Consider the following 12,011-nt stretch of genomic DNA (forward strand, 5'->3'; position numbering starts at 1 on the left):
GTTGTTATGTTATGTTATGTTATGATACTTTGTGTATGTTGTGATCTGAAATGTGTAACAGGGTTGGACAGTAGCAGTTGGTGGGGCAGTGTGGGCGGGGCCCTGTTGCTCTCCCGGCTTCCAAACACTGTGGGTCACTGCTGCTGCCTGAGAGAGAGAGATTGGCTCTGCTGCTGCATGCCACACGCGACACAGAGTTCTCTATGCCTTGCTTGCTCCACCCTCCCCTCTCCTTCTCAGTCAGCTGCAGCTGCCCACAGAGTTGGGAAGTCAAGACAGCAATGGAGCCACTCCACTGGGGTTGATTCTAAAGTGCCCTTCCCCTAGTTGGGGTGGGTGGTGGGAGAGGTGCCATCTACTCACAGAAGGGACTAAGGGAAGCTTCCCACTGGAGGGAGGGAAGGGGTGATTTTGCCATTTCCCTCTTCCCCGTGCAGCCCAGGCGCCACCTTTCGCACTGTTCCAGGTCACCTCACCTCCCTGCCCCCTGCTCCAGTGGCAGTAGCCAGTAAGTGGAATTCTACTCCTGGGAATACTTGACTCAACCACTAGCTGAACTGTTATACAATGAATTTATACTGTCTTGGTAAAGCCATAACTTTACCAGAGCCATTCTTTTGAGCAAGTGATTCCCTTTGCAGCATCTTGCAGTTCTAATTACATTTTCATTACATAGTGGTTTACTCTAATCATTCACAATCTGTTCTGATGACTGATATTGTCAAGTGATTTTAAAAGAACCACTTACCCTCAGTTTTTGAGTGAGAAATACTCCATGACGTTTGTGTTGACCCTTAGGCTATGCTATCTCTGGTTGTTTTTCATCAAGTCTGAAAGCTTGGAGCAAGGAAGAGTTTTTTTGTTATGTCTTTGTAGGAACTTGCAGGCCCGTCAAGGTTGCTGGTTCAAGATAAGAGCTGGAGTGAGAGCAGCTAGCTTCTCTGTGTTTTTGTGGGGTTTTTTTGTTCTTGAAGGAGAAACAGCTTTCTGTGTGAGCTCTTGCTATGAGAAAACGAAACTGCTTAATGCCTTAATGTCTGGAATAAATGGACTCTTAATACTAAGTCGTGTTATTGGATTTCTTGACCGCTTATACTTTAATGTAACAGCGCTTACAACACAAATACCGCACACCATCAACAGTTTGAGGACTATGAATGTGAAACTGTTAGGGATGATTAAGACTAGGAGATCTTGCCTAAAGACAGAAAGCTGAATAGATGTCCACTGATGTCCATTTCAGCAGTAATGTTCTAAGAACAACAATGTTAAGAAGAACCCTGCTGGATCTGACCTAAGGCCTCACTAATCAGTATCCTGTTTCCTCAGTGCCCAACCAAGTGACTATGGGAAGCCCACAAGCAGGACATGAGTGCAAAGCACTCTCTCCCCTTTTGTTCCCCAGCATCTGGTGTTCAGGGTTTGTATGCCTGTGATACTGCAGGTGGTACACACAGCCATCATGACTAGTACCCGTTGATCATTTTATCCTCCATAAACTTGTCTGATCTATTTTTGAAGTCATCCATATTGGTGGCCTTTACTACATTTATGGTAGCATATGATTGATAGAATTCTCTAGTGAGTTCAGACTATGCCTGCCTTTCCTCTACTCCCCCTGTTATTCTTGTATATGTTTAGATGATGTATATCTTTGTATGAGTTTCCCATGCTAGGAATCTCTGAATTAAGTGCCTTCTAGTAGAGTGGCCTATAATCTTGAAAAATGTAGTGCTTAATTGCACCTCTTGACAGCAAGAAAGAAAACAGAGGGAAGAGTTTACAGAACTCATTTTATTTAATATTTATATTCATTTTTTTTGTGCAACTTCAGAAGTATTTGTGCTTTTGCTCCTGAATTCAGGCAGTGAGCAGACAGATTTGCTTGGAACAGCAGCTTCAGACAATGCGGGAAACTGAGCACATGTTGCAAGTCCTACAAGAAAGCTTGAAGGATTTGGATAGGCAGCTAACTTCATACTTGACCGACAGAATAGATGCCTTCCAAATGCCACAGGAGGCACAGGTATTTCCAGTTGACTTTCATTGCCACCCAGGATTTTGAAGTGTAGCATGATGATAGATTGCCTTTTGAAAGGAATCTGTGCTGTATTATTTAGCTGTGTGTGTGTGGGAGGATGCATTGGAATACCTGCTGTAGTGGGACTAATTACTTTGAAAGACGCAGCCTATCATCAAAGCCAACATGACTGATGCAGACACCGCAGCATTCATAATAGACTTCTATAGTGTGGTTTATTGCAAGTAAAGCTAATATTTGCCATGTATTATTTCCCCCCCTCTCCAATAATGACTTGGCAGAAAATCCAAGCTGAGATTGCTGCTCATGAATCCACCTTGGAAGAGCTAAAAAAGAATGTACGGTCGTTGATGTCTGTCTCCCCAGAATGCAGATCTCCTCGTGGTGGGTCTCATCTGGATGCCTTGCAGGTAAATATTACAAATGTTTGCCATTACCAATTTTTCTCATTTTGTAGGACTTTGTACAATCAAACACATATTTTACAAATAAAGAGGGTGTATCTGATTTGTAAAAAATTTATAAATAAATTTTGTTACTGGTTTTGATATTTCTTGTGATGTTTTAATTTGCTTGAATGCTGATTTTTAATGTTAATTGTTTTGTTAATTGTGGATGAAGGATGTCTTAGAAGTTTGTTAAAATTATTTATTTATTGCTCTGAATTGCTTGTGATTTGAATACATTCCTTGAAATTGGGTCAACTCCAAAAATAAAATGGGAGGTCTTCAGTATTTGCTTTAGAAATAAATCATGCTTTGAATTTCAAAATTCATTTGAGGCACGCTTTGCAGGAATTATTATTGTGGCAAATTTTTATGGTGTGTGTATATGTGGAGAATTGCTTCTGGCATTAAAGTATGTTTATTATTTCTTAAAATAGTGACTAAGGTGTGTATCATGCTTTACAGAGTGTAAGAGGATGAGAACAGGTCCCTGCCCTAAGGAGCTCATAATCTTTACATTTGACAAGGGGGAAACCACAAAGGGAAGTGAAGCAGGGGTGAACAGGGAGAGAATAATGACTGTTTTATTTACGTGTGCTTACGCTTGGCTACATCTTTAGTTGCAGTAGACTAGTCTTGGCTACACTTTTTTCAACCTGAGGGCTGCATTGACATTCTGTGAAGAGTGTGTTGTGTTGTTGTTATGTGCCTTCAAATCGATTACGACTTATGGCGGCCCTATGAATCAGTGACCTCAGTCTATTCATAGGGTTTTCATGGTAAGAGGTATTCAGAGGTGGTTTACTATTGCTTTCATCCGAGTCTGGATGCATCTTAGTCTGGTGTCTCAGCTTTGACCATTCCTCCTTGGATGCCCCTGCTAGAAGTCTAGCCTTTTGGTCTAGACTCCTGACGGCATTGCTGTCAGCTTCTTCAACTCTCTCAAACACCCTCACCACATTAAGATGTGCATCCTAGAGGGGGCTGTGAAGAGTAAAAGGCAATATTTCCAGTCCTCATCACAGTGCTGATGTCAGGTTGGGGTGGAGTGGTTGGGATGGAGTGAACACTGCCTTTTACTCTTCATAAAATATGTGAAGAGTAAAAGGCATCATTTCCAAGACACCTCCTCCCCCTTGAAGAAGGTCCCTGGTCACTCCCCAACATCTTCAGGTAGGGCTGGGAACATCCCCTGGAGAGCTGTTGTCAGTCAGTGATGGCAGTAATAAGCTAGATGGGCCAATAAGGCAGTTTCCTATGCTCCCATGATTTGAAGTAAGTGGGATGTAGGTGTTCAGGGAGGCAGTTCTAAGAGTACAGGGAGAATGGATGAAGAGCTCTCTCAGATGGCTGAGGGTGGTGAAACTGGAGGAGTGATGGCCCCAGGTAGATATGTATAAGAGTGGAGAGATAAGAAGGGAAGCTGTGTTAGGGCTCTTAAAGTAAGGTCAAGAAGCTTGTGCTGGACTCAGGAGTGGATTTAGGGAGGAATGTTGCATGGTCTGGATGATGAGATGGAGAAGGATTATTTTTTGAATCCTCTTGCATTATTTTTAATTCAAAGTTTGAAATTCTTTCCTTCTTTTATAAACAGAGGAAACTCCGGGAGGTATCCACAAAGTATCAGCTTTTCCAGAAACCAGCGAATTTTGAGCAACGTATGCTGGATTGTAAAAGGGTTCTGGATAGTGTAAAGGCTGAGCTCCATGTCTTGGATGTGAAAGATATTGACCCAGATGTAATTCAGTCTCACTTCGATAAGTGCATGGTAATACAGAATTTTGGCTGGACTTCCTTTCTCCTCCCTGCCCATTTTCCCTGTTGGGCATGAAGCTTTAAGATATCATGCTTCTTTGTCTCAGCTGCCGTGGATCAGATGGAAAGCCTGGATAAAAGGAAGAATTATCAAGAGTGTAACTCTTTCTCATATTATCAAAATAGTTCAAAGGGAAAGATTGCTTAACGTTTTACTTTAATCGTACGTAGAGTCAGGTTTGGTGCAGAGTACATAACATGATTTTAGCACTAAAACAAAAATTTAACCTAGTTCTTAAAACTCTGGATGAAACAAGATGTTTGAACTGACCCATTGTTGCTTGATTGGCAAAGGCAAGCATTCATAAGTAATATGAAATGAACAATCCTAAGAGTTATTTGAAAATAGAAACAAACAAACCTTGAAATATTAAATGGTAACCAAAGTATAATTTCTCCTGGTTCTAGACACTCTATAAGACCCTTAGTGAAGTAAAACTTGAAGTGGAGACTGTAATCAAGACTGGAAGGCAAATTGTACAGAAACAACAAACTGACAACCCTAAGAGCATGGATGAACAACTGACAGCACTGAAATTTCTTTATAATGATTTGGGTGCACAGGTAAGAGTTGTGCTTTGGGGTCAGGTTATTTAAGATGATCTCCCATGTGAGTCTCACAGACCTTGCTCTGTGTCCCTTTGTCTTCAGAGGTACTGTTGCTTGGGATTTAGATAGGGCCTTTTCTGTAGTGGTGGTGTGACGTGAAAAAAGCTTGAGTGATTCCCTTTCTTTTCATTTTTAGATAAATGTTTGAGACAATCTTATCTTGCTGCATTTTTGGATTCTTTTAATTCTGTATCCTGCTGCTCCAAATGCTATAGTTTTGCTCTCATTCTTAATCATTCGTTGATTAGTATTTTATTGTGATATTATTGTGGCTTTATTGTATAATCTGCATTGTAAGCCACCATGGGGGCTCTAGCAAGCCAAAAGGTAGAACATAAACTTTTCAAACATATATATATTCAATCACAGTGTGAACCTAAAAATCTGCACTGGTGTCATCACTGAAATGATTAGTAATTAGTGTATCCCCTTGATCCCATCTGATGAACTTAACATGTTTCTGTACATAAGTCTTTACTATTGAAATGTCTGTATGAGGATATCTATACGCTATCCAGTTAACAAGATACTGGTGGCAGTTGGTGTCTGGAGAAAAGAACTGAATGGAGGGAAATACCTATACTTTGAGCAGGACAACTCCCGGTCCTACTAAATGACCAGAATGACATTTCTGTTCACAATACTAGTGTCAGTATCCAGGGTATTTGGTCCGTGCTGTGGCCATGTGTCTTGCTTGACCCTGCCACTCACTGGCCCACCCTGTCTTCCATTGCCAGCACTGAATAGACTTCCTGCTTCCAATGATGGTGCCTCTCAGCTAGCCAGGCACCTGACATTTTAAATTTCCCATTGGAAGCTCATTACCATCACCTGGTTAAGCCTGTTGACAGTGGGGGAGGGAGGCTGGGTGTGGATAATTGGTGTTAATAGAACTTTTTTTATATTTTTTATGTGTTCAAGTATTGCCTTATCTAAATCCACACACAAGCTCTCCAAATACATGCCTCTGAAGAAGACTTGTTTCAAGTTGAAACACGTCTGGCAAATTATTTGAGATATGTGGTGTAATTTATCTTCACATTTTATACTTCTGTAGTAGAATACCTTTGTAATTTACTACTGTGTTGTCATTGGGAGTGTATAGTTGGTGTTGGCGACAAGGGGGCCATTGTGTCAAGGGCCCTGCAAATCTGCAACAGACACCTTATCCCATCTGATAAGGAAGTGAGAATGGAGAACCCAATGAACCCCCCCTTCCTGGTGAAGTATGTTTCCACATAGACATTTGTCAGAACCCTCCATGTAGCATGTATGTATTTATCTGAGTGTGAGAGGAAACAAGCATTTTGCAAGGAAAGGGTGCAGATGTAGACGGAAAAAGTGGAAATGTAATAGCAAGTAGCACTAGGCGTGCTTCGATCCTAAGTATTTGCTTTGGAGGCATTGCTCCTCCACTTGCTTTTTACAGAGCTTCTAGATGATGCAGTCTAAACATTGTTCTCCTATATTTTTTCTGTGGTTCTTTCATCATTTTGAAACCTCATAAAATCTGACTTCTCTGGAAAGAAAGGAGCAGTAGAGCAATCTGTGTGGGTGTCGATTATGCTAGTGTGGCACTTCATCTTTTTTAAAAATATTTTTTATTCAAATATACATGATTACAATTGTAACAAAATAAATACAATTCATATATTGCATCATATTTAGAATATCTACAACAATTAATTCCCTTGTAAAAGGTTGTTTCCAATAAAGAACAAAAGGAGGCCAGTTTTTCTGAGATTGTATTGAGTAGATTCTTCTGTCCCATCATTGTTTATATATTATTTTATTCAATCCCAGATTTTCCTCTTCCATTGGTTTATCAAAGGTATCCTAGCCATTTTCATGCCTTACCATATCATTCTTGTCTTCCCGCCTCCATTGCTTGCTTTATCTCCTCATCAATAACCAACACGAACCACAAAGACTTAGAAGCCCTTACCGCACTTGTAATTGGTGCAGCGAGCCAATGTGATTCAGTGCTGGTTGCAACCACTACAATAACTGCAAAAGCATCTGTTAATATGTGTAGGGGTAGGGATGAAAATGAAACAGTTTCAGCAATAACAAAATGAAATTAGAATCTGGTTTGATTTCCTCTGTTGGGCAAACAGCTTTAGCAGTAATAGGAACTTTGTCCTGTTACATTGTCAAAAAAGTCACCTGACATATTCCTTATTGATGAAGCTACGCTCTTTATCTCTGCTTTTACATACTGGGTTTCTTATGCAGGTCACTGAAGGAAAGCAAGATCTGGAACAGGCATTGCAACTGTCATGTAAACTCAAGGAAATCTCTCTCTCCTTATCAAAATGGCTAGAGGCTACTGAGGCTGAGTTAGTGCACAAGTCCACCTCGGAGAGTTTGCTTACTGATCTGGACACTGAAATTGCATGGGCTAAAGTAAGCAAAACTGTATCTTATCCCTCTTCCTTTGTGTCCCATTGTAATTTTTTTAAAAAACAAAACAAAATAGAGCAAATCCTTTCTATTATATCCTTGGAGTAACTGTGGACAAAAATGCACATTAAAAATAGCAGCCTGTCCTGAGGTCTTAAATGTATATTAAATAAATAATATTTGAATATAAAAGACTGTAAAGCACAAAAGATTCCAAACTACATAGAATAACCACCAGAATTGTCTCTCCAGTTCACTTCTTGATCTCTTTCCTCCATTTTTGTTGCAGTGTCAATAGCAGCTCAGCTGCAAGGCTCCCATATTCTGGATACAAAAATGCCATTTTGAAAATTACACAGGCATGGAGTTTGCTTCTTTCTTTTCTGTTTCCCTTACCACAGTTAAAGATAGTCAGGGCTATTATGTACCAAAAGAGTAATTCTGTAAGCTGCATTGTAGATAATTGTACTGCTGCTTGTTTCTGGTTTACATTAAGCTGATTAAAAAGTTGATGCAAGTTGTAAAGCACTATTTTGGAATAGCCTTAATAGTTTCGCTGCTATATAGATGGCAGTCAACTGTGAAAAAGCATTTTATGCCTTCATGATTGTAACTAGGAACTTAGAATTCAAAATCTTAGGCATTTGTCCTCTAGCATCAGGTTCCAAATCCATTGCGTATGGGACATAATTATTGTGATGGCTGTTACTTATCCCCTGCTCCTGCAGGATAAATTAGAGATAGCAATAACATAGAGGCTTTTTGAGACATTTTGTTTGCCATATATTAAAATAAATGATTTAAAATGTGAAAGAATTAACTATTAGGCCTGCAACCACTGTAAAAAAAAAGTTGCAGCAGACGAGTTAATCAAAATTTCACTATAGGAGCACTGCAAGATAACTAATTGAAATTTAAGCAGTTAATATTTGCTTGCCTTTACATGGTGAATAGCCTCAGTAATGGGAGAAAATGGTCATTATACCAATATAAATATTGTTTTTTACCTGTTTAAAAGTCAACCAAGTAGTTAATTATACAAAATTCATACGATGTGGCAGTTTCCCCCACCCCCCAAGTACTTAGCTAAGAGCATACTTTTAAGCATATATTGTCTCCACACATCCTTTGCTGCTTTTTCCCAAGCTGGTATTAATAATTGAACACCTTAAAATACCTTTTAAATTTGATTATCTTTTTATAAATATTTCAAAACTTTTTGGTTTCTCAAACAGCTGCATTATACCAGCCAAAAATTAAAGGCATATTAGATGTAATGCTCACCAGTGTGTTCATTTTCCATTAATGTAATACAGTTGTTGGCTTTTTGAATTTAATTGCTTGTTTTAATTATTGATTGCTATTTTAGAGAATGTCAAGGTTAGACATTTATTTCCCTAATTGAGTGCAAAAAGTCATTAGCCTACAAGGGGGACTATTATGTTCTGAGGTTTGATGTTAAAAATGGAACAGTGTAATTTCTTGGCTTGCAGAGAAACTGCATAAATCCTTCTCATGTTAAAATGGCTATATATTATTACAGTCTGAAGACCTTCTTACTATCAGTAAACAACATACTTTAGTATGCTTAGTATTATTGAAATGCTCTATTCAAATGCATTGGGAATGTTGCAGTAGCCTCTGCTCCACAATTATTAATAAACACACACGTATACATATACATACACATATACAGAGATTAATTGCATAGAAAAGAAATGGCAAAATCTAATTAAACCAAATTTGATGAAGGTGAGAGATAATACAAATTGTCTTAAGAATCCATATTCCAATGGAAGATAATTAAATTAGTCTGTATGTTCACAGAAATGCAGGATTGTCAATGACCCCTATAACTTTACAATATTCCAGTTTCCTTTTACTGAAGTAGAATTATGCAACTTCTAAAATCTATCTGAAAATTTTGCATTCAGTGCAAATATGTCACTGCCAATATTTGAATACTCACTGTTTGGGATTCATTTTGGCATATATGTAGATTGCCAGTAAGTGCCTTACATGATATGAAAAGGCAAGGTGGTCAAATTAGAAGCATGGTCATATTCTGGGAATGCATTTGATGCCATCTTTGACTTTGCAGTCTTGAAGAATTTGGTGCTGTTCTGTTAATGATTTCTGTTTCCTTTTAGAATGTGCTGAGAGAACTGGAAAGGAAGAAGGTTGATCTTAACAGCATAACAGAGAATAGTGCAGTACTTCAGACCTTAGTGGAAAGCAGTGAGACTTCTCTGGAGGAAAAGCTCTGTGTTCTTAATGCTGGATGGAGTAGAGTCCGAACTTGGACAGAAGATTGGTGCAATACACTTTTGGTAAGCTGAATATGCAAATCGTACTTTATAATGTTCACTGCTTTTAAAATATTTGTATTAGCAGTTATGTGTCTCACATTAAAGTTTCCAATGTGTAATAAGCTTAAATAGGATAATATGCATTTATGATAGTCTATTTACTGTGTGGAGTATTAGAAAGCATGGGAATTCCTGTGAAGAGAGAGGCTGCAGCCTATCAACATGCCCAGTGGATGTAGAATTAAAGTTACTCAGTAACTAAGGTGAAGGATCAATATAATTATAAAATATGTCATAGATTTTAGAATATAATTTTACTCAGTTTAAAATGTGCCTACCTGAATTTTGGAAGATTCTTGCTGCCTAACATCCTGTTTTAATAATCTTTACTTTTGAGAATGAACAGCTGGTATAGCACAGTGGGGAGGAGAGCCTGACTGGGAGTCCAGAGTCTGTGAGTTCAAATCCCTGCTCGTGTCTCCTGGGTGTAAAGGGCCAGCTAAAGGTCACCCCCACAGTGAGTGGCTCAGGGGTTATATGCCCTGCCACCTGTGCAGCCATGGGCAAGCTGCATAGTCCCAAGGAGCCCAGTTGCTCCCTAGCTGGCAGTTGCGGACAAGGAAGGGGCTGGCATGTGTAGCTATGGCAAGCTGAGCAGGCCCTAACCAGCTGGGGAGGACTAGCCTCAGAGGGAGATAGTAGTAAACCTCCTCTGAATACCGCTTACCATGAAAACCCTATTCATAGGGTCGCCATAAGTCGGGATCGACTTGAAGGCAGTCCCATTTCCGTTCACTTTTGAGAATGTTGTTGCCAGAATTTCACAGAAAACACTAAAAAAAGAGAATCTAACACTCTCACTTAAGTTTGATCCATTCCTGTAACCTAGCTGATCTCTGTCTATATTCATCCTATTCTTAGCTATTTTTCTGTGAACTCACTATTTTGAAGTCAGTTCCAATCAAGAGTGGACCTCTGCCCACCTGTAATATATTTAAAGCCCTCTTCACACATTTGTCTGAATGTGTTTGGGCTTAAAGAGGGCAGGTAGTGGGGGTTTGAATGCAGTATGCTACTGACACCCGGTTCTGTTCCCCTGGTCCATTTGTATCAGAACAGGCTGTGATTGTTTTAAATTGGTGCTTTGATGCAGTGGTGGGCTGGATGAGGGCCAATAAACTGAGACAAAATCCTAGTAAGAGGAACACTGTGGGTGAACAGTGCCCAAGTTCGGGAGTTGAGAAGTTCACCAGCTCTGGATGGGATTGTACTCCCTCTGAAGGAACAGGTGCATATCTTGAGGGTGCTCCTAGATCTATCTTTGTCACTGGAAGGTGTTCCTTGTCACAGAGGTCACCTATTATCAGCTTAGGTTGATATGCAAACGCTTAGGTTGATATGCAAACTATGCCCTTTCCTAGATGGGGATAACTTAACTACTGTGATTTATGCATTGGCAACCTTATGATTGGACTACGGTAATGTGCTCTGTGTGGGGCTTCCCTTGTGATTGGTCCAGAAGCTGCAGTTGGTGCAGAATGTTATGGACAGGTAGTTGAGTGGAGCACCTGGACATGCACATATTTCCCCCTGTGCCAAGGGAACTGCATCTGGGGAAATTCTTCTTGTGGTACCATATCCTACAGAATATAGAATGGTGACCCAAAAATAGGCGTTTTCTGCTATTGCTCCTGTGGTTATGGAATGCCCTTCTCTCTGACACATGTGAAGCAGCAATCATCAGTTGCATCAGTTGCTTCAGATGTCAAAAAATACTTTTTGCCCAGGCTTTCTCTGACCCATAAGATGAGACCCAGTTTTATGTATTTAAATCCTCTAATTTCTGTTTTGTTTTTATATGCTTGTATGTTGCTGTTTTTATTGATTTTAGGTTGTATTTTTGTTTCAGTGAAACTGTTGGTTCTTATATTGTACATTGTTTAGAGATTTTAAAAATATTAAGCATTTTATAAATGCTTCTAAGTAAATAAATAAATATATAGTTCTCAAATTCTGTAGTGTCCTTCCATATGCTTTAATTTTAACATAATTAATGGACATTTGTATAGATTTAAGTACCAGAAATATGAAAATGCTATGTGAGCAAAAAGATGTTTATTATTTATCTAGCTTAGTGTAACAGATTAATTATTTTACTACTAAGAACCCAAATGGAGCAGCAGAACTGTTCCATAATCCTAGTTGAACAATAGGAAGCAGGAAACATTAGCCAGTGTTGACATGTAAAGCCCTGAAATGTTCAGCAGTATGGAGCCTTTCATTCAAGTAATTTAGAAAAGTAATCAGAGCTGTTGCGTAGGCACTTCACTCTTTTAGCATATGTTCACATGGTAAGATTTGCTGTGAGATTATAATAGTTTCTTTCTC

General features: G+C 39.3%; 1 protein-coding gene across 3 annotated transcripts in view; it reads left to right on the forward strand.

Moving 5' to 3' along the window:
* UTRN (utrophin) overlaps nt 1–12,011 on the forward strand; it is a 521,915-nt gene that overhangs the window by 159,481 nt on the left and 350,423 nt on the right. For all 3 annotated transcript variants that reach the window (XM_061624044.1, XM_061624041.1, XM_061624043.1), the window contains exons 30-35: nt 1,865–2,026; nt 2,323–2,451; nt 4,082–4,255; nt 4,711–4,866; nt 7,147–7,317; nt 9,465–9,644. In XM_061624044.1, the coding sequence (XP_061480028.1) occupies nt 1,865–2,026; nt 2,323–2,451; nt 4,082–4,255; nt 4,711–4,866; nt 7,147–7,317; nt 9,465–9,644 (972 nt within the window). The remainder of the gene's footprint in view (nt 1–1,864; nt 2,027–2,322; nt 2,452–4,081; nt 4,256–4,710; nt 4,867–7,146; nt 7,318–9,464; nt 9,645–12,011) is intronic.

This window comes from Rhineura floridana, chromosome 4 (genome assembly GCF_030035675.1).
Source record: "Rhineura floridana isolate rRhiFlo1 chromosome 4, rRhiFlo1.hap2, whole genome shotgun sequence".
Classification (NCBI taxonomy): domain Eukaryota; kingdom Metazoa; phylum Chordata; class Lepidosauria; order Squamata; family Rhineuridae; genus Rhineura; species Rhineura floridana.